Below are 23,671 nucleotides of genomic sequence, written 5' to 3'. Positions count from 1 at the left end.
GTTAGATGAAAAATTTAGGTGATGCTTTTGTTTTTAATAATAAACTTGGAGAGCAGACTTCTTGCATGCAAAAACTTTGTATCTGCAACACACACCAAGTGTTCGTATCTGGTCCATGGGTTCGATGATGGAAAGACACTGCTTCAGTTCCGCCAAACTGTGTGGTTACCTGAGGCAAATATGTGTGCATGTGTATGTACGTGTGTGCATGTGTGTGTGTCTGCATGTGTTTTACATTCTAGTGAGGACCATATAAATCTTATTATCAATACTATCAATACTAATCAGTTGGACATGGGAAGACATGACTGAAATTAATCTCACATTTTGTTTACATACGTACTCATTTTTGGCTTAGTAAAAATCCCTTCTTGCTGGAGTGAAAACCATGTCATTAGGCCATTTAAATAAATACAAGATTACCTGCTACTGTACTGCTTTGTGATTAAGAAAGTTCTTTGCAATCCTCTCTTTATTATAAACAATATAAATACTTCCTCTGCTTTCTGAGGAAATGAGGATACACATATTCTTTTAATATCAATATTTTACTCATATTATCATGATTTGATGGTCTGTGTTTTTACACAAAATTTAGTGTTTGCTAATGTAATAATGATAAATTCAGCACACAGAAAACATCAGAGATGTTCTGAGGCATAAAATTAAAAATACAATGGTCCCATGTATTTCATGGGAACAGAGGAAGAATAAAGATGACTTATAGGAGTGAAATAGTTATTGTAGTTGATAAAATGTGTTGTTTTCTGCAAATCATGGAAACACTAAAATGGAGGGACCCATTTAAAGTTATTATTTTTAGAAAACAAAACAAAACAAAAACTAAGCTCATTGATATAGAGAACAAATTGGTGATTGCCAGAGGTGAGGGGGTGAGTGGTAGAGGTGGGGGTAGAAATGGGTGCAGGGAGTCAAAAGGTACAAACTTCTAGTTTTAAATTAAATAAGTTCTAGGGATGTAATGTATGGCATGGTCACTGTAGTTAATATTACTGAATTGCATATTGGAAAGCTGCAAAGAGAGTAGATCTTAAGTCTTCATCACAAGAAAAAAACTTTTTTGTAACTATGTATGATGACTGCTGTTAATTAGACTTATTCTGATGATCATTTTGCAATATATACAAATACCAAATTTTAAAAAAAAGCTTATTTTTTTTTTATTTAGACACATGTCACATAACCTCTTCTAAAAAGTATGCCATCAAAGGAATTCTTAAAGAGTTTGCTAAAAAAGAGATTTCATGACTATAGGTAGCTCGTTTCATTGTGCCCTGAAAAATAACCTCACATATGCTTTAAAACAACAGCAAATCATGTGTTTGTATTCTTTTTATCTATCTATCTATCTATCTATCTATCTATCTATCTATCTCTACATTTTTATCTCTCTATCGCTGTCTCTCAGTGTTAGACATATAGAGATATATAAATCCCTTTGTCCTCACTCTTTCTCTGTATATATATATAAATTATACGTATATAATACATATAAATATAACAAAATATGTTATATATTTGCCAACATAGTACTGCCACTTTAATCTTTAGATTTATATCTAAATTTCTAATCTTTTTAAAAATAATTTTCATTGTTTTCTTTCCGATTTTTCATATTCTACTCAAGTCTTAGATCTGAAAAGAAACAGATTATTCTGAGAGTGTAATAATTATTGCTGAATAACTGTAGATAAACTTGTACATTTGTGTCATTTTATTGTATGACTTTGAGGAAGTTACCTTGCTTCTTAGTCTCTATTTTCATAACTGTAATCTTAGGGTTACTCTAAGAATTAAATTAGAATATGTAACTCTCCTAGCCACTTGGTAGCCCTCCCCAGTGTCTCGTTTCTTCCTACTCTGGTAACTGCATCCATTTGCACGTGTTCTTTTAGACCATTATTCTGTGTTTAGATTGTTTTTGTTGTTGTTGTTTTGCATTTGTAAAAAAAAAAAAGAGGTCGAAGTATGAAAAAAAAAAAAAGAAAAGAAAGACACCAACCTAGAATAGCCAATGTCTGGGTATGGAGGACTCAGTGCAGGCTGGATCAGGCAGACCAGAAGGAATCTCTGTATTCATCGTGGAAAACATGTTGTTTCTGGCACCTGGAATTTAAATAATTGTCATTTTCTGATCAATTATTTCCCCTTACACAAAATGATATCAGACTATGTTGTTGAACTAGTGCTAAATCACATAATCTCTGATTCAGAATTACTCTTTACAGACCCTGTAAAGGAGTTGGGAAAATGCTGAATTGCCAAGAACAAGAAGGAAAGATCCTTAATTTTACTTGTTTCTTAATTGTTAGTTGCATTGAAGCTAGTCAGTTGAATGTGTTCCTTTTACACCCTAAATTTTTGAAAGTTAAAATTTTTATTCCTTGAATTTTCTCTCAATAGAAGAAACTGGTGATATTTTTGGAATTTACCTACATGGCTTTCATTTTCCTGAAACGAGTTGGGCCATCCAAGTTAAGACATCCACTTTTCTTCACTTGACATTCACTCTAATCCAGTTTCTGTTTTCCATTCCCAAGGTCCAAGTCTGCATTTAAGAATGAGGAACGTCAGTTGGAAGCAAGATCTGAAGTTCTGAAGGGACTTATTTTGTAGCATCTCTTTAAATGAAGACATAAAAAATAACAGGCATTTACTGGGGAAATGCCACAAACCCACCCCTGTGGCTAATGGTTGTCACGAGAGCCATGGTACATTTTTTTATCATGTGAGGCTGGAAACCTTACCTTCTCTTTACCCCAAATTTTCTCTCTAAGTCAACATAGAACGTCAAAATTTTTGCCTGAAAGACGTTTCTAAATTACCAACCAAATAATAAATGAATTAAAGCATTCAGTTAGTAAAAGTTTGCCCTCACCTGATCCACCACCATCTCCACCTGAACGAGAGATCCTCAATCCCCAGGTACCGCCTTCCTGCCTGGGAATATGCAGAATAGGTATCAGCTAAAAATAAAATACGACATACTGGTAAGAATATATATGTAAGTCACTTTCTTATTTTGTACTTATTAATAAGTATTAATTATAGAGATTGATTACAGAGAGTAGTTCAGCTTTTACTAAATGGTAAAGGAAGCATTCATAAATTTGTTGCCAAACAGTTTTATTATAACAATGTTACAGTGTTAACAATTTAATATACACTTTAAAATTGATGATACATCAAGTAAAAAGACAGTTTAAAAACAATTTTATTTTCTGCTTAGAACAATTTTTATTTTGGGTGAAAAAAATACAGATACATTTTTACTTGGAATTTAATTTTACATGGCAAATAAATTTTAGGTCCTCTTAGATAAGAGTGACTTATTTTTGTTTCAAAACACATTTAATTTCAATTTTTCAGTTATAGAACCTTTACTGGTATGGCGTGGTTTCCTCTGCCATTTGACAATGCAGCAGAATTCCCATTTCTTGATAAGTTGGGTTTTAAGAGGCAAAGTTAAAATACTTTGAGGATACTGAGTACACTTTTGACCTTGGGATAAAGTTTATGATGACTATTAATTTAATTCTTATGTATAAACAGAGGCACAGAGCAACTGTGTGCGTGCTAGATCCCAGAGAAAGCTTCTATTGAGAAGCAAGAGAAGAGGCACCAGTGGTAATAGCAAGGAGACTTCCTCGGGACCCTCAGGCTGCTCCACAGGGTCAAGTTCCCCTCACCTCAAGACAAGCACTGCAGGCCTTGTTACAGTAGCAGCTTTGTCTTGGCAGAACAGGCTGCCTGTGCTTCTCAGGCCATCCTAGCACATGCCTTTCTGGTAGTCATGGTGTCTGGGAGAGGGATGAATGCTAGACGTAAGGACATTTAGGGGGTCTCTTTCCCCCCAGGTATCCTCAGGAGTGGACCCTTCTGGGTTAAAACACAAACACTTTACTGCTTTGCATTCCATCTGGAAAAACAAATCTAAGTCTTGGATATGGCAAAAAAAGAAAGGAGAGTTTTACCTACAATTAGAGATAATGGAGCTGGACAATGACCTTGTAAAGACTCAGCTGTGACAATAATGTCCATATGGAGGGAGCATGCTCGCTATGGGTTAAAGGCTGAAGATCTTGAATGACAAGAAATGATTTGAAGAACTGCATTGCCATCACGGTAACATGCATAAAATAACATATTCTAAACCTTCACTAACCTAACATTGTTACGTTTAAATTTAAAAGGAGCGAGGCTTACAGAAATAGAGGTTACTGGTAACCCCTTTTCATATTCTATTTGACCCGAAATGCTGCTTATAATACATATTCACAAATTTCACCTGTGTTATGCTAGTGAGAAGACCCTTTGCTTATGAGAAAAGCCATGTTTTGTATTCCCACAAAATCTGTGGATATTGTTAACATGATTAAACATCACTACATGTCATACTCATATGTAAGTTACATCTACCCACTGACATTTCAAAAATAAGGAGCCTTTTTAACTATTAACACAGGATTTGTTACTGAGAAGTGTGTAGGAAGGAGTGCAGTGTAAAGTATTTCCTTTGGCTATATCTTTCAAGGCGATTAGAGAAACACAAAATATTATTTACACTATGCTAAACTTTTCTAAATATTGTAATTTCTATTTTAAAATTGTCTTATTGTGAAAATATGAGGAGTACAGATGTAGCAAGTTTATGCATAAGCCAAAAGTCCTTAGCTTGAGCAAAAGACGCACTTAGGGTCTCCCAGCACCAATAAGATGGAAGAAAATCATCTGTGACTAGTTCCTTTGTTCCAAGCAGCTCAAAACACGTTAGTAAAGACCTTATGACTCTTATGTCATTATTAATGATGTAAGAAAAGGTGATAGACAAGAATTGGGGCTCTTGACTCCAAGGGCTTAATCTACTAAAACTACATTACATTTTAAAGTGATAAACATGGCACTGCAAAAATGAAAGTTTAAAAATTGTTAGGAAATTTTCCTACTGAATATGGTAAGATAGTTTGAAAAACATTATAATTTACTCCAACTTGAATAGCATTGGAGAATTAAGAGTGACAACATATCCACTTTGGAGATATGAACTAGACAATTGCAACTGTAATGATCAGTTTATGAGAGTAGCAAGTACATGCCAAATTAGACCAACACTGTGATTTGCTATGCTATTATGGATAATTTGGTCCAAATACCATATTTGGCCAGTATGTTATTCCATTCTGGTCATATCAGACGGGAACAAGGGTCTTCTACACAGATCCTATTACATGACCCTTGTAGCTCCGTGGGACCATGTATATTGCCAGGACCACTGGAAATGGGACAAATCACTCTTTCTGTCATGATTACATTTTGTTTGAGAAGTGGATCAAAGGTTGCAGAAGAAGGTTGCAGCAGGCAACCGGAAGTTGAGTAACTCTCCGTTACCAAATAGCTACTCTGCTGCAAAGGGTCAGGTATGCAAATGGCTGGTTGGAGGACAGAGCAGGAAGCTGAAAAAGCAGAAGCTCCTTGACCGCCTGACAAAGTCGGGCACCTAGCAGATTCTGACTGCTGGATTTCTACGGAAGGGCCGCAGAATTCAATCCCAGAACCGCTTGTTTTGGTGGGTAACTGAGATTGATTAGTTTTGTCATCAAACCCGAGGCTTATTTCTGCAAGTTTTTTAAATTTGGGGCCAAGCGACTCCAAGAAGCTCTCATCCAGCTCATCAGCAATAAAACTGCAACAACCCAAGGAGCCCACGGGAGAACCAGGGGCATCCAGTCCTTCATTATCATAGATCAGCAAGCAGTCATTTGCTTCCTGGCCATTGTCTTCCTCTGCACAGGCAAATGCTTTCTAAAGGTGGAGAAAAGTAGAAAAAATGAATTTTAAAAGAGACTCTATTGAAGAATATAATACTGTTTCATAGAACTCAAGGTTTGATCGTGAATGCGTAATTTAGGTAATCCATAGACGGAAAGGCATACTCTTTATATCAACAATCTTGTTACAGAAACGATCTGGTGTTTGGAAAATAGTGTAGTTGACATTCCCTCAAAATTGAATCTAGCCTATGCTCATGTTTTAATTCTTGATTTTGAAGGCACTTCCATGGGTTTAGCCCTACAAAGCAAATGTGTATGAATCCTGGAGGTTACTCCCCGCTCCAGGGTCCCTGAGTGTGTTTGTGTTAATGCATGTCTATTGTGCACCGTCTGACACAGCTTCCACCCAGACTGGGGCCTTTGCCTACACCCTGCAGCTCTTGTGGGATCCTGACCTATTACTAGAGCCCACACCACCTGAAATATCCCAAGAATCCTCATCCCAAATAAGCCCTCCCTGCCAATGTCTCTTAAAACAGTGTCAACCTTCATCTGCTCATACACGGGCCATATCCTGGCACTGACCAGTTCCGGTACCATAACTCTATGGGAGATCTGTTATGACGACACACCAACCAGGAGGCAAGCAACCTGCCTCCCAGAGTCCTCTCTGTTCTTGCACCCTTGTCCCTATTTGGTTCTACGATTCCTGTCACTTCATCTGATCTTCGATCACATCCTTTCCCCCTTTTACTTTTGGGTCATTGATTCAATGGCTCCTCAACATTTTTGGACATGGACTCCTTTGGAAACATGAAGAATACTCTAACCCTCTTTTAGAAAACTATATATGCACATGTGCTCTGACATCCTTTATGGTATAGGAAATACAAATATGCTGCTTTGTATTCCTAAAGTGGATGCTGCTGATCCTGAAATGCAAAAGGGGTTTTGCTGCCCGTTGTGATTTCAGTTGGAGGGATGAGGTGCCATTGGCTGTATTCTCTCACTTTGTTTCTATTTACCCATTCGTTCTTCCTTTTGACTAGTAGCCCAATTTTGGCAGCCATCTTACGTAGGTGCTCTGTGTTATTTTGGCAAAGAACCCCTATTTTTTTCTTAAATTTGAACAAGCTATAAAAAAAACGAACTGCAAAACTGAAATGTAGTCAAGTAAAAAGATCTCTGAGGTAAATAAGATACCAAAGGCACAAAGTTTTCCACCAATTACCTGAGAAAAGTAGGAGTCCAAGAAATTCATGTTTATTGCCCCTTCACAGTAGTCCTTATGGGCTCCTCCAGTGCAATGCCCTGTTCTCATTGTCCCAGACTGTCCTGCAGAACAGAAGCCAAGTCCAGTGGTTGCTCCAAATCCTGCAGCAGCTCCAGATCCGGCCTCTGCGCCAAGCTTGGTGGTCAGTTCTGTTTCCGAAGCTCCTTCCACTCCCATTCCTCTGGCACATATATTTGTACAAACGTCTAAAAACAGGGGAAAAACTTCTGTAACAACTCATGCTGTGATTTTTGTTTGTTTTTACTGTTCCTTGATATCCATGAACAGTGACCAAGGAAAACAAATAAATGGGAGAAAATCAATTATATGACTAGAGGTGACAAGACCAAAATCTAATAGAAAGCAACAACCTACAGTCTGTTATGTGAGACTAACAAAGGGGGTGAGCGTGTTAACGGGACCTTAGCAGATGAAAGAGCTCTGAAAACATACCAATTAAAAAATATGCAAAAGAAATAGATTTTCAGTGACAACAGCCAGAAATGGAAAAGTAAATACAGAATATTCAGCAGAGCCATGGAAAACTTCTAATACAATGCTTGTTTGTTTTCAGGATAAAAAAAATTGTAATTAAGCTGTCATATTGGCTTAATATGACAACCAAAGAGGAAACACACATAATGTGACCATGTAAATTAGCAGATGCTAATTTGGTGTCTTGGTACCTAATGAAAATTTAATGAGTTATGACTATTCTGCTTGTTACCTTTACATTACGCTTTTATGGAAAGTTATTTCATTTATTTATTTATTTTTTAAGAGAATACTGACTATAGTTTTGCTATGTAATTATAATAGGAGAAACAGGTGAGAATTGAGGTCGCTAATAAAGGCAGATAGTTACATTTTTGGGGACATCTTAGGCAGATTATGCAGGCTGAATATTTAAACACAATCTATTGCATTTAAGTGTGAAATTAAGAAAAAAATTAATATTAGGCACTAGGTCTTATTGTTCTTCTAGTTTATGCCTTAGTTATGGCACTGAGATAGTATGAATAAAATAGTCATTTGGTATGCCAAAGAAATGAATAATTTCACCTATATGACAATATAAGCAATCTTGTCCCATTATGATTGAAATAACAATTGGTACTTGAACTCATATCAGGGTACTGTTAGTTCTAGGGGAGGAAGGAGGGCAACAAGACCGAGGAAGTGCACACATGAGGTTTTAACTGCAAATATTATCAGCGTTAAGAATAGTCAAGGTTGGGTGGTGGGTGCACAGTGTTTGTTATATTTTCCTTTACCTTTTTCTATACTCATACATGTGAAATCTTTTCTAATTAAAAATTAGTAATTGTCTGAGAATTAAACTTCAGTTTATTAAAGTTTGAAAAAAGTATAACAAATCTTCAGATGTTAAAAATGGTGGCATCAGTGGGCACATGAACTTACTGAAGCCAGAGCGAGGTCGTGGGATTGACTAATATACTACTAATACACCGTTTCATGGAAACCCTATTTCAGTGGTACCATGTCCCACGTATGCAAATTGTTAAAAGAATTTAGAACACTCCTTATTTTTCAATATTTTTTATTTAACCCCCGTTGCTTTCAAAAAGAAATTAGATGTTCACTTACCAGAGCTTTCCATGAAATCAACTCCATTGGAAGTTATAAGTGGCACACAAATATTTGTGATTTCCTGCAAACCATGTTAAAAAAAATTACGTTAAAAAATGAACCAGATTTCATCGCAATATAGTTGAAATGTGGCCCTTTGCAAATAGTGACATTATAAGACACCCTACTTCTTGCAAGAAGAACCATTTTTATGATTTGACAATCTGAAGAACTAAGATCTTAAAAGACTCCCTTTATTTCACACTGACTCACAAGGGCCCTTGAAGGTCAAAGAGTCTCTGAATTTTGCCCCGTTACCCCCTTTCCTATCTGAATATAAACAGATTGTTGCTCTATATAATTGAAATAAATGTTTTACAAACTGGCTCTTCACCTTGTCTTCAGGTTGGGCTCCTTCGATTCCCCACGGATGAATTGTTCCTTCTGAACCATCAGGAACTGGGACAAAGCCACCTGTCGCTCCCCCTATAGGACCAGTCCCACAGTCACAGGTCAACAGCAGAAGGGGGGCCACTAGTATAAAGGAAAACAAAATATCAAAACATTTGAATTACTTGGAAACGATTTGACATGACGATTGTTGGAAACCTTACAAAGAAAATACAATATATTTAATACTTAGGGAAAATCTAATAGAAAGCAAAATTAGTTTCTACAAAATAAAATTTGATACATTAAGCATACTGAAATTTCATATGATTATGAACCTAAAGGAGGTAGCTCGGATCATTTTTGTGACATGTAGATTGTGGTCTTAAAATAGGCACTGTTTGATGAATGGTAAAGGTCGCTGTTCAGTTCCTCAATCCTTTTTCATAATGTATTTTTCCTATTGTTGCATTTATTTGTACATGTCAGGTGAAATTACACCTGGATGGTCAAGATTTTAGGGGGTATGGTAATCTTTTAGTAATCTGGTCTGTAATGATCTCTTAGTAAACAGCAACGAAGCAGAAAACTCCCTCAGCAAATAGAGTGATAATCTAATATCCACATACTCTCAGTTGTGACTGAAGACTCCCTAGCTTGGAGGGGACTCCCTGCCAGGGCAATTATCATGCTTTCTGTGCCTATCAGTCACCTGTTGGCAAGAAAAATTAATGTTCTCATGCTAATGCAAGGAAGCGCTCCTCTTGCTAGGTGGTCAGCGACTCCACTCTCCCTGCTCTGGCCACTTGAGTTCTGTTTCCATTCTGTCCACTTCGAGGCAACTTAGTTAGGGCCTTAAGAGCACAGCCTCTGGAGTCAGACGTCTGGGGTTGGAATTTTGACTCTACCACCCATCAGCTGGGCATTATGTCATCTTTTCTTGCCTCCACTAACTCATCCAAAGAATGGGAGAATAAAGAGTATCTACATGATAGATTGTTGGGAGGATTAAATGAGTAACAGTAGTGGGTGCTATGCGGATTTGCTAGTATTGATTGGATGGGCTACATCAGTTATGCAAATTAGGTCAGTCATATATGTACATATATATATTCCATATACATGTTCAAAATGAAACAAATTTGGCCAAGTGCATAAAATAGGTTGGACATAAATAATATAGGTTTATTAATATGTTTTAATCAAAATTTAATATAATGTACATATGAATGATACTTCTAAAGGCTTTCTTTATTTATTACCATTCTCAATTATAAGACTTCATTAAATGTATGGGAAGGATTGAATATTGTGAGTTGACAAAATAGTTTTGAAAGGTGATGAATGTATACCTGTATGGTCAGTATCTTTAGGTGGGCATAACAGTCTTTTAGAAACCTTGTTTATCATTGTACGTGCTATATGTATTTATTTTTATGTATGTATCCAGAGAAAGTTTTTCAAAGTGTTTGAGTTTGTACAGGACGAAAACTGTATGCATTGTTCTATACAAAATTCACAACGTGGCATTTTACAAATGGTAGGATCACATGAAGCAAATATGATTACAGGAATAACACAGCATATTTTCTTTGACTGCCATCCCGAGCCACAATCCCACAGGTACAATGGACTGTAGGACATAGCCACACCTCAAAATTTAACATTTCAAAATCAAACTCAATACTGCTTCCCTACATATCTGCGCTTCCTCTGATACTTTCAATTTCATTTAATGGTTTCAGCAACAACTGAATTAAATGATTCACCTGGACTTCTTATCCATTCTTTCTATCTATTAATAAGTCTCCACATCCTCTCCATGTACCCCTGTAATGCCTTGTACACCTAACCCTTCCTTTCCATTCTCATGTCACAGCTCTAAATCTGGCCTCCATCATCTCTTCTGAACTATTACGATAACCTCTGACTGTTCCTTCCGATTACAGTATACACTGTTGCCAGTGTTACCTGTCTAAAATACACATATGATCATGCTAGTCATTTATTCAACTACTTTCAGCAGCTTTCCTTTCTCAGAGCTTAAAGTACCAGCACCATCGCATATGGTATGTAAGCCATTTCAAATTAGTCCCAAAGCATTCTTCAGTTTTATCTCCTTTATTCCGAACAATTTCCCTATGCATTAGCCTCTCAAGGCTGTGTGATCTCTAAAACATGCTAAGTGTTTTCTGGCTTTGGCTCACGCTGTTACTCTTTGGAAACACCTTTCCTTCTTTTTGTACTTACTGTATCCAACTCATTTTCCGGGGCTCGGTTGGATGATCCCCCTAGTCTGAGAATCTTCTGCAATATTTTTTTGTATTCATTTCTATTATAGTTTTATCATGGCATATTTTTTTGCTGTATGGTTAGACATGCATAAATCTGTGAACTGCATGAAACCCAAAATCAAGTTCCTGTTTCAGCTTGAAGCTGCTAGCATCAAGACTCACATATCTGTACTTGAAAAATCTTTGTTGAAATTAACTAATATGATATTGAAAAACTGGCACTCTGGGTGTCAGTTTCAGCTATTAAACAAAATGATGCATGATAACTTCAGAACAGTAAACACTTTTGGGGAAAGAGGAAAAAGAATATATGACATGTATAGGAGGTACATGTATGTATAGCGATTTCTTTCTTTTTAAAAAAGAGATCTGAGAAAATATGGCAAATATTAATATCTTTTAATTCTGAGATGTGGTTATATTTGTGCCTGTTATGTAATTCTTCTGTACTTCTTTGTGGTTTCAAAGTATTTCATAAATTAAAATTTAAATGAATGGGTTAGAGTGGATTTGATCACCATGAAAAGTCATTTTAACTTTAAAAGTCTATGGTTTTATAATAAATTGGGGAAGTGATTGTGAATTTATCAAAGCTTTCTCTTGTTTATACAGGAATTTGCTGCAAAGTTCTTTGAAATAGAGACCTGTTACATTCAAAATACTATTTAATTCACAAGATTTTTATTTAAATGCAACTTTTTAGAAAAAAACAATAGATTTTTAGAAATCTATTGAATAAAATAAGTTTTACTCTTATTGAAAAATAATACATGTGTGTAGTTTCCCTAAATGTGTTCAATAAACTTAATTATATTAAGTGTGAAAGATTTAAAGGAGATATATATTCAGATGGTAAACTACTCTGATGAAGTGCTGGCTTAAGCCCTGATGTCACAGAGCCTATGATATATTAATGTGTGTTGTAAGGTGCAAAGTCTACGATATCCTATATATTTTCCCTAAATCCATTGGCCGAGGTTCTCTTTTTATTTTAGATTCTCCTGAGACGTGAATATGGGGAAGACATTTTAGAAAATGTCACACTCACAGATTAAAGCCATTATTTTGACCATGAATATTACCGGAAGTGCGTAGAGAACGTTTATGCTTTATTTTTTTCCCTTGCGATTCTCTTCTGCTGTTTCCTAAATGTCTAACATTTAAATGTCTAACATTTATGACTTGATTGTCTTAGGCTTATGCCTAACATTTATGACTACATGTTACCACAGACATACATGTATATGATCTGCTTTGCGGTAGTGTGAATATAGATTGTTGGCAAGTGGTATGTTAACTTCAAATGTTTCAGATTCTTCCTGAAAGTGCCGTTTCTCCCCAGCTATGCCTATAAAATGGTCAGGGAAGGGTTCTTCTGCATTGCAGAGATGCGTTGCCTGGGCCGCCTGAAGCCCTTTTCAAATGCTGACACCCGTGAAAAGCAGAATAAAACTTGGGTATACTCACACAGCAATAGCAAGAGACCAAGGAATATCAGGCCGATGGCAGCAGGCCCCAGCCTCGCAAATGACCACTCTCCGGTTGTGCGCCCAGGTATCCCTGGGGTGGGGGATGCACAGGTATCCCTGAAGTCACACTGACAGACCTCCAGAGTCAGACTGTCTGCTGCCTCACACCGCCTGTCCTCACTGTCTGTAACTCCAAGGGAGACTGTGTACGTTCCAGGAGACACCTGCTGCTGGGCTCTAAGGAGTGCAGAGGTATCTGTAGAGAAACAATCATACAAATCAACAGTGGGATAGGCGTCTTTTGCTCTTAAAACTACTTATGTTTGTTATAGAAGCAGAGTTGCCATACACATCACTGTCACAAATAGCGAGGCTGGTAGGAGGGTGAGATTCGAGCAGTTATGTCTTATAAGGGATTCAGTTGGGTAAATTGAGCTGTATATCCTCCTTGCCCTTTTATCTGCTCCATGGGGCACATTAATCTCCCCCATGAAGACTCAGTCCCACCCTGAATTTCCCCACAAGGAGGACGGGAGGAAGGCCATTTAAATCCCAGGCCTCCCTCTTCTGGGGCTTCACTACTTTCCTGGATGTCTGCACCAACCCCTGGCCCTCTGAATGTGTCCCTTCAGCCGAACTCCATGCTCTTGTGCCTGACTTATCAAGACTGAGTTTCTGCTTTGGCTGCCGTTACCTCAGCTGCTCCTGGTCTCATGAGCGTAGGCTGGTTATGGGATTGCCTGTGGTGAAGACCTTGTTGTCTGCCTGACTCAGGAGCACTGATCATTCTCCATTCTCTCCATTGCAGTGTTGTCCCTTTCTAAGTGGGCTCCAGCAACAGGGTTATGTTGCGTGAATCATTCTGGACTCCACCGTATCTGTGACATGATGCCTGGTCCACGCAATCCAACCACAGTTGTCTTGCTCAGTCTCACTTGAGTAGGTGTGTCTAGGGCCAGGTCCTGTCTCTCTATAATGTGTCCTTTGGAGCATTTTCATTGACCATGTATCTGGTAAACTCATTTGGAGCCAAATGCTATGTGCATCATTTGGTGCTAGGTCCTCACACCAGGATCAGCATGGTCCCAGGAAAGAAGGCCATGGAGAATACGATCCCTTTGGTGACTCTGACAATGGTTGAAACCTATAACTAGGGCACCGCAGAGCACATTTATAAAAGGAAGCAAGATTGGTTCAGAAGAGAGAGAAAAAAGAGTCAGAGAAAAAAGATTCAGAGAAAAATGAGTTCCTTTACAAAGGATTTAAGTAGCTTGAGGGTCATTATAAAATTTAGACAGGGAGCAGATTCTTAAGTCTAATGACTGTTTCCAATGAGACTCCTGGAAAACACAGGAAATGCGAAAGGTTAGGAGAAAAGGAAGGTTGGATTAGCTCTTTCCCATTGGCTAATGGGTTTACAAATTTCAGTTCCCCAGGCCTTCAAAATTCCTGACTAGTGACAGACTAAGTAGCGTTTGACCCTTTCATTGCTTCATGTCTGTTCCCAGTCTGCCCAGGTAAGAAAAGATTGTGTATTTAGAAATCTCAACAGTTCTGCAATAAAACAGATGCCTGACTTTAATCTTATTTTGGTGTGCTCTGGAGGTAGAAATAACATAATAAAATTATAAAAATATAGAGTCCACATGAAAAACAGAGAATATGAAAGAGTGACAACATTATATCATATAATTCCTTTCCTCTTCTGAAGAGAGAAGAAATTCATGAGGCTAGGACTGCATCTTCAATGCAAAGAAATTTTTCAATTGCTCTTGGAAAGGACTTGTTCCCAAATGAGCTCACTTATCCTTCTGGAAATATAAAGAAGCAGTGACTTTCATTTATAAACTCAACTTGACTCTTACTCACCATTGAGTGTTGTGATACTCCACACAACTGGCAATTTTAGAGGTTCCTCCTCCAGTGAAAATGTGTAACGGCCAGTATACTTATTGCCTTGTGCTTTGGCTGAGACCACCACGGAAGGTGATGAGCTGCAAATTGCTTTCTTTTCGAGGACAATTGTTGGACAATTTTCATTAAATCCAGGTACTTCAACATATATGGTGCCTGTAGCTGTTTTACCTGTGTTTCCTATAAGAATAACATTTTAGAGTTAAAGAAATATACAGAACAAGCTGTCCCCCAAAATTAACCTTTTATATTTCTCTTGCACGCAGCCATGTTAGTGTGTCTTCTCACCAGAAATTATATTTGTTATCCTTACAAGTAAAAATGTCCTCCGATTGCCACGTCTTGTAAAAAGTCAATTTAGATTTATTAACTTGGCTGGTGTCTCTAGTTTGTAGCATTGGGTATTAATTTAATATGTTTGGGACCAAGACCTGTAAGTGGGAGATTCACTGACTACAAATGAAATCAATATAAAAATAGTAGTTTTCTTAAATATATCCTGCATGAGCTCAGCACTGTGTGAAAGATTTTTGCTTCTAAAGCTTGAGCCAAAGTATTTGGAATAAGCCATGATTTATGAGATAAAAGTTTATTGAGGAAAAATTTAAATATGTCAACAATCAAAAACAATATAATAAAAATCAGTGGTGGGATTATTGAATCATTTCTATTTTTTCCCTTTGTACTTTTTGCTGTTTTCCCAGATGTTAAGATTTTTGGTGTTTATTCTTTTATTTTTATGTTTGCCTTGAGCATAAATTAATTTTATACTTGAGGAAACACATACACTCAATGAATATTATTTTTAAAACATCCCAGAATATTTTATTGATCAATGATATAGCATATTAGGTCTCTATGAATAATTCATTCTGTAAGTAACTCACAAAGGGACCTCACATTTGAGTAGAGCTTCCCTGATAGGCTTTTAGTACCAATCTTTATCTATCCTTCTCAAACTCAGAAATTCCAATGGGTCTAAAAATTTCTGTCCCAACCACAGAAAACCACAGGGACAGAACACAGTATTCACTGTTACTATATATTTCATTAAGATGTTGGAATGATCAGTATTTTCCTAGATTCAGCTGCCTCAGACTTGAGGCCCAAGGCCCCTGAGATACTTTTATCTATTGGTAAAGGTAATTTGTTAAGTAATCATAATCATCTATTCATAAAGAAATGCCAACTGGAGTAACATTGCTCTAAAAATGATTGAAATATTTCTCTTACCATCTATGGCCAGGACCTCAGCTATGATTGTCTTGTTAACTATAAAAATAGACTCCCGATCCATGTTTTTGGCAAATTTGATTTCAGCAGTTTTTGAATCAATTATTAGCAAGCCACCATCATTACGTCCCATGATATACCTGTTTTATAATAGAAAAAAGTAATAGTTTTCTTTCAAATATGGACTGGTTACCTATTTAATGACAATGACTCATTTTATATTTAATATAATTAATATAGGACATTGAAATGTGCTTTTATAAAAAAGTGGCAGAGAATTAACATATTAGCATGGACAAGCACCATTTTATAATCCTTAAGTATGTATTAGCCTGGTTTTTCAATTTTGTGCTTTGTGCAATAAAATAACTGTCCTTTCTCTTATACTACAGCAACTATTTTGCCTAGTGTTCTTAGATTTTAGGCATGTATGTCTTTGTATGTACTATTCTATTTTATTGCACCATGGTTTTCTGATGAACTACTCTTTAAGATTCAGTTGAAAGTTTCCATGAAACTTTTTCCTGATCTCTCTAGACAGACTGAAGTATTTTTGTTTTAGGTTCCACATTAACTTAAGTTTATGTTATCTTTGCTAATAGTACATCTTTTAGTGATTTAGCTATACATCTCTTCTTGAGTTATCCAGTTCCTTAATTTGGCCACCTTTGTATCTCTTTGTATTCTTCACATGTAATAGTTTAGGTGTTACTTTGTAATAACTTATAGATGACAACTACATCAAGGAATAATGAGATGTTATTAAAATAATCTTACCTGACATTTGAAGCAGCTTTGCCAGTGTCTTCATCAATGGCTTGATAGGTTCCCACGATGTAATTGACCAGCTTTTTACTACTTATGCCTTTCTGGACAGTAAATGTCTTGGAAGTAGGACGGAATGTAATTCCTTCTTGCATGTTTATAACTTGAATTGTAACTTGGGTTGACTGGACTCGATATTGAGAGATTACTGACTGGTGAAATTCAGCTCTGTTTTTGACGGCAATACCAAATTGTGCATTCTGTAGTTGTTCATAATCCAGAGGCTAGAGTAAAAATGAAATTAGAAGAAAAGTGTCACAAAAATATGATTCAGCAAACCCAGTACAGGACAAGAGAACTGTATGTCACATGCTATGAATGGATCCTTTTATTTCTATAAGTAGAAACAAATAGCAAAATAGTTTCAGAAATCATTGTAATGTTGAGATAGAGAAACCTTTAGAATTCTTAACTCATGAGACCTCAGTTTTGGTGACTGATACTTAGCAGGGTACCTCTTTTTAGACTAGCAAAATATCATTACGGTTTCTGTAGGTTGTGTGGTGCAGTGAAAAGAATCCCACATTTGCTATGGTTAGCATGGTTTGAATCCTGGGCCTGCTGCTTAATATCTGTGTGACTCGGCACAATATTTAATATGTCTGATCCTCAACTTTCCACTTCTGGAAAAAAAAAAACACCCTTACTACATCAGATTGTTGTGAGAACTTAACAAATTAAAGCCCATAATACATTCCTATAAATGACTGCTCTGGCCATTTACAAAATAATCATTGGATTAATGTTCAATCATGTCTTTTCTGACTTTAAAAATTCCTAGGTGTCAGTGACAAACTCTCTTAATAACCTTGGTTGGCAAAAGGACCTTGGCAAAGCAGTGAGTGAGTGGCCCATCAACTTCTTTGTAGAGCCATTTTCAAATGGTCTTGCATGGTAACTATTTGTTTGACCCTCTTTTCTAGGTGGCCCAAACCAAGGCCTTGAGGAATCCCAAGATAGCTTTTTCTATTCACTAGTAAATTTTTTGAGGGCTGAGATGAGGAAGTGCTCATTTTGGTTACATTTGTGTATTACTGAAAATAGTTAAAGTCAGAGATCTGGATTTGAGTTTTAGCTTTGCAATGACTGGTTCTGTGGGCTCACGCATTTCCTAGTGGAGAGGGAGAAAAAGATGTGTAAACAGGTAATTATAATACAAGAAATTATAATAATAACAGAAATTATAGAGTCTATGTGTGGAAGCAAATGAATACTTCTAGAGAGAGTTCGGTAGGGCTTCCGAGAGGTTTTCATCTGAGCTGAGTGTTCAAGGATGAGGAGTTATGCAGGCAGAGGTGAACTGGCCAATGCTCAGAGTTACCGAAGGTGACAGGGAGTGGGCTGGCTGCAGATGACGAGAGGCAATTCTGGGAGGGAGAGCCCCATTTTAAAGGCCAGCAGGTGGTCATCAACCCTGGTGGCCTAGTCTCCCGAGGAGCCTCTAAGAACCTCTGCAGGGCTTCCCACAGACCAACCGAACCAATAGTTATCACGTTCCCTCTGGCTAGGAAAAGTGGTAGGTGATTCAAATGGGCAGTCAGGGTTGAGGGCTGCTTTTACAGCCGGTGGCGAACAAGGAAAGGTTTAAAGGGGAGACTAACTGGTCCAAATTGGTTTTAAGAAAAACATGGTAGTAAACTGGTGGCAGTAGCAGAACAAAAGGGCATAGAAACGAGGTAGGGACATCTATCAGGAGGTATCACAATTGTGTAGTGGGAAGGAGGCCAGACCAAGCTAGAGGACAGAGCATAAAAAGTAAGACCAGGGCCAGACTTTAGGGACAATGTCCAGGGCAGAATTTGATCACTGGCTGTATGTTGTGAGGAAGTGCCATGATTAAAGGATAAGATCCAGGTTTCTAGTTTGAGAGACGGGACGACACCAATGCAGGAGACAGGGAATATCTCATTTTTAGGTACTACGGGAAGTTTATGACAAAATCCCTTGCAGTTGAGGGTGACTGTAGCCCACTTTCTGAAAAGCAGAGTAATAAGAACTACTTTCATGACTTCCGGCAATCTGGGATTCCAGCAATCTCCTTGTTAAGGGAATATTATGGATCTGTTACTCTATTGGACTCAAGGAATTAAAGAAAGAGGCTCCCATATAGGCCAACGTCCTGTGCCAAGGAATGTCCCCAAATAGTGGTTATTTTTTTCTAGTCTATACAATATTCAGGCAGAAATACCTTTATGTTATTCTAGTTGCTGTTGTTGTTGGTGGTGGTGTGTGCGTGTGTGTGTGTGTGTCTTGTGGGGGTGGGGGGATTGTTTCCTGTAGCCAAGCATGTTAAATGGAAGCTTTACTCAATTATTTACTTTTCATCTTGCAGATTTAGTTACACATTCCCATTTTCTAGAAAAAGTTACCTTTTTTCCCCTTTGACGACTGTAGCTAATCATTGAAAACAAATTGACAAATTCATAAGCCACAACTCCATGTATTTGTCCCTCTACCTAACTTCAATTGTAGAGAGTGAATGAGAGTAAATCAAGAAATATGTTTTATTTTTCTTGTGCTTAAAGCAGGCACGTCTATACGTATATGTATTAGTGTGTTTGTGTTTAATTCAAACAATATGGTAGCTTGGAAGGAAATAATCAACATGTTAAAAAAGGCTGTCCTTAGGTAATGGGGCTCTGTGTGTGTTTTAAAAAATTCGTCTACATTTTTGTGTTTTCTAAGTTTTGTTTTTTTTTTTTCATGAAGAAGTGGTAGTATTATTAAGTATATAATGTTTATTTGTAGGCATGATGGTTTTTGGCTAATAGGGAATATTTTTGCCACTCAAGGGACATCAGACCTTACCTTAACCACCTTCAGGATGCCTTCGTTAGTTCTGGGATCAGTTTGGATTTCAAACCAATTCCCTTCGTTTCCAGAGGTAAAAAAATACTCTGCAAGCCAATTATCTGTGAACTCTTCATCCAAATCTATTACTTGAAATCGAAGCAACTCAGAACTTAAAGTATTTTCCTCGATACGTGCCGAATACTGAAAAGGAGAGAAGTGGAATTTTAGACTCCATGTCAGATTTTATCTAAAGGGATTGTGTTTATTCTGAATGGTATGAATCATTAATTTTCAAACTATGTGGTGCCTCCTTGCCAGTTACTGAATTCTTATATTTCACAAAGGCTTAGTTTTTAAAGAAAATTGCAAAGAACTTCAATAGAAGTCACCACGGGGGCAAATACTGAATTAGGGTGGCAAAGTATACAATAAAATACACATAAAAATTATTCTTCAAGGAGGGAAAGGCATACCTGGGATTCTTTGAACATCGGGAAGTTATCGTTGACGTCTTTCACTTTAATACTACTTTCGCATTGAGTTGACAGTCCTTCTCCATCTCTGTCTGCACCACTCACAATAAGACGGTAGCTGCTAACTTGCTAAATTTGGAGTAAAGAAAGAAAAACAATTATTCTCTAGTGCCAAGAATATGAATGGCAACTACTTGCTTCCTATGTGTAAGGAGGTGAGAATATGCAAGTTCACGGTTTATTGGATCACGTGAACTGTTCTCAGTCCATTCTGGAGGAGGTGTGTGGGGCTCTGGGTGGTTGGGTGAAAGTCTTTATGGGGAAGAACAGATTTTCTCTTTTGTGAGCTTCTTGGGGCACGAAAGTACACTTAGAGCAAAAATGGGCAATGTCAATGGTGGGATGCTTATTAGAGGGAAGCTCACTTGCAGAGTTTTCCTGTCTGTCTATTCAGAAAAGCATGTGTATAAAAGTCACATGGAGAATGACGGGGTGGTGTGTGGTGATGGAGATGTGGTGGCAGGACGGTGAGGAGGAAACAGGGAGGAGATGCTTTAGTGTTCTGGAAGCAGGGGTAAAGTTAAAAGAAGTCAGGAGAAAAAGTGTGACATCAAAGAAAGCTTAACGCCAGTGAGAAATTGCTCCCTTCATCTAAGGAATGTCCTTCTCCATTATATGAGGGATTAGGTCTTTGTCCATGTACACCAGTGCCATCTTTTACTGTCTCACTTACACTCTCACTGATATACTGATACTTGTTTATTGAGGCTACAGTTGATTGTGCAGGTCCCAGGTACATGTCTCACTCCACTGGCATCCCACTAGAATGCAAACCGTTTCCCTAGATCGCCCAACTGAGTACTGGCCACCTCTTTTCCTTTCTCCTTTCATTCTCAGTAAAATGGAGTTACCGCTCTTGGCTTTCGTAAGTCAAACCCTTTGCTCTTCAATGCTCCCAAGCGCTTTACTTTACCTCTCGATCAAGAGAATTGGTCAAAGTCCAGACTTCCCCAGTGTGTCTGCTCAGGAGGAACATGGGGATGCCTGCAGGCTCCTGAGAGACAATTTTGAATGCAATTTTAGAGTTCAGATGGTTCGGTTCATCTGCATCTGTAGCATTGAGTATCATCACCAGTGAGTCTAGGAATACAGAAGTTCACGAAAGAATATGTAAACATTGATACAGCGTTCATATGAAACCTTCAACACAATTTCAGATTGGTCTTTGTTTTCTAAGCACTTAAAAGTGTCTGTATGCTCAAAAAGTATTCCATATCGCTTGCCATATCTCTTACCGTCTCTCTTAATCAGTAGAACTGTACGGCCTTCCATAGAAATCCTCTAGTTCTCCTTAAGCCCTGGCTGTGGTGGGGTGGAGAGTATTTTGTGTCTTTATTTCTTCCCTTGATGGATGGCCTTATGACTGTCCGTTTTTACCAAATTATCCGAGTAATGTGTGTATTTCTCTGTCCCTTATACTCTAAAAAAGCCTTGCTGATACATTGGGGCCAGCTAAAGCCAGCGCCTCTTTCACTTTATAACTGCTGGGGACTCATGTAATTTGTAGGTATAGAATACAACACTACTGACCTGATAACAGGGCCACAGCCTAGAGATACACTGACAGTGACTAATGAGCTCAACTAGAAATATTAGAAAGAAGATTCAGGTTATCTTGATGAGTTTTTCTGGAAAACTGATGAAACTAAGAGAATAAATTAGCTTATAAAAATGATGTATTATAGTGGTACTTGTATTTGACAATTTGAAAAATTAGAAGTGGTAGATACTGTAAAAAAAGGTACTTACTTGCAGGACTATTTTCTTCAATTTCACCCATGAATATATTTTGTGAAAATACTGGAGCGTTGTCATTGATATCTAAAATTTTGACTGTTAGTATAAGTGGTTTCTCTACATCCTGTCCTAGGATATTTAAAGCATGGCATGTGATCTAGAAAAAAGGGAAAATGTTAATTATTACTCTACAAACTTAATCTGCATACTATTAAAACTTGTAGATAGAAGGCCTGTGTTGGCATGCATAGGACTTGCATGCCAGGAAGAAAAATATTTCTCCAAAGAGTAGACAAAGTAGGTAAAAGTACCCACTCTGGGAAATCCACGGGGCCAAGTGCCCCTTCCTCCAGGCTGATGCTGGATCCTGGCATGCTGGAGTCAATGCTCGCTCATGCACCTCCTAGAGTATTCCCTCAGGGGCACAACCCTAAGTGGAGGTTCTTTGTGGAGGGACTAATGTTGTTACTTGTTGGTGGATTGATAGATGCCCTGATCTAAATTAACCAGTACAAGAGTATCCCCTTCTAAAGCCACGGTGCACATGGAAAAGGGTGTCCAATGGTGAAGACACAAAGTTACCTGGAAGCTTGGGGTTTCCTCGCGATCAACGATGGCTGTTATGTTAATTTCTCCAGTGTTTCTGTCAACAACAAAGATTCCGAAAGGGGGCCGATCAATTCCTATTCCAGAAATTCGGTAGGTAATTTTCTGGGTTGCTTGGAAATCGGAAGTAATCTGCAGCCAAAAATACCCACAATGTTACGTTGATCATCGTTCAGGCCTCTTCCTTCCCTTCCTCTCCTCCACCTCTTTAGTTTTAAGTCATCTGTTCATTTTCTTCACTCTTTCGGACCCTGTGCTGCTTACTTTTTACCTTGATAGATACTAGAAATATGAAATAAATTCCAATTGTTGCTTCTGTTGATTGGCATGGACAAATACGTGTTAATCTTTTTGGCCTCAGAATATTTGCTCCGATCGGGGCTACCGTGATCATGTTAAAAGGTTGAGAGGAAGTCAATGATACTTAATATTGACAGGGGTACTTCTGAATGCTCCCGTTCTTAACAGATGACATCAAAAAATTAAAGACATTTATTTTAGTTTAAATAGGGAGAACTGGAGAGAAAAAAGGGAAAGGAACTGCATAGTAAGTGTTTAAAATATGTATTAAAATGAATTGCATTTTATTGTAATTTTTAAACTTTTTAATATGGAAAATTTCAAATATATATAAAAAGTTAGAATAGTATAATGAACCTGATTTATTTCATCACCCAGCTCCAACAATTATGAACACACAGTCAATCCAATGTTGACTCCCAAACATTTTTCTAATTGTCTTACCCATATATATGTTTTTTCTATTGGTGGGAATCTGGATCTAAATAAGGCTTATCCATTGAAACTGGTCTCTTAATTTTGTCTCTTAATTTTTTTTTTAATCACTCTAGAGGCCATAATTCCCTCATCTTTCTTTATTTCTTCTTTTTCTTCTTACTATTATTGATTCTTTTTTTTTTTTGAAGATATGTTATTTGTTCTGTGAACTCCCCCATCTGCATGTTGCTAATTGGAATTGCCATATTATTTTACTTTACATCTAATACATTTACTCTAAAAACTCACATTTCCCCTGCTCATAGGACTTACTGTGGCAATTGGGTTTCTCTTCGAGTTGTCTTCTCCTTCTCTGCAGGGTTTTGCAAATTTTACCCATTCACGTTTATATCTCCTTTTGGCTTGTTGAACTGCTGTTCCATTTTCTCCGAGTTGTCCCTTGGTCTTATGTAAAAAGGAATTCCATTTTGTTTAGCACGTTATT

The 23,671-nt window shown here is 37.5% G+C and overlaps 2 protein-coding genes across 2 annotated transcripts in view; one reads left to right on the top strand and one right to left on the bottom strand.

Annotated features, from left to right (window-relative positions):
* The window catches only part of DSC1 (desmocollin 1), a 309,329-nt gene that overhangs the window by 3,043 nt on the left and 282,615 nt on the right, over positions 1-23,671 (top strand). The window lies entirely within an intron of this gene.
* Positions 3,238-23,671, bottom strand: part of DSG3 (desmoglein 3) — a 29,661-nt gene continuing 9,227 nt past the window's right edge. Inside the window, exons 3-16 of the mRNA XM_033087308.1 lie at positions 23,500-23,631; positions 22,426-22,581; positions 21,856-22,000; positions 21,020-21,186; positions 20,047-20,175; positions 19,589-19,774; positions 16,733-17,004; positions 15,956-16,095; positions 14,678-14,902; positions 12,807-13,064; positions 9,050-9,189; positions 8,674-8,737; positions 7,024-7,271; positions 3,238-5,823 (exon numbers count right to left, since the gene is read on the bottom strand). Of these exons, the coding sequence (XP_032943199.1) occupies positions 5,206-5,823; positions 7,024-7,271; positions 8,674-8,737; positions 9,050-9,189; positions 12,807-13,064; positions 14,678-14,902; positions 15,956-16,095; positions 16,733-17,004; positions 19,589-19,774; positions 20,047-20,175; positions 21,020-21,186; positions 21,856-22,000; positions 22,426-22,581; positions 23,500-23,631 (2,880 nt within the window). The 3' untranslated portion in view covers positions 3,238-5,205. The remainder of the gene's footprint in view (positions 5,824-7,023; positions 7,272-8,673; positions 8,738-9,049; positions 9,190-12,806; positions 13,065-14,677; positions 14,903-15,955; positions 16,096-16,732; positions 17,005-19,588; positions 19,775-20,046; positions 20,176-21,019; positions 21,187-21,855; positions 22,001-22,425; positions 22,582-23,499; positions 23,632-23,671) is intronic.

This window comes from Rhinolophus ferrumequinum, chromosome 19 (genome assembly GCF_004115265.2).
Source record: "Rhinolophus ferrumequinum isolate MPI-CBG mRhiFer1 chromosome 19, mRhiFer1_v1.p, whole genome shotgun sequence".
In the NCBI taxonomy this organism is placed as follows: Eukaryota; Metazoa; Chordata; class Mammalia; order Chiroptera; family Rhinolophidae; genus Rhinolophus; species Rhinolophus ferrumequinum.
This window is presented reverse-complemented; position numbering and strand designations above follow the sequence as displayed.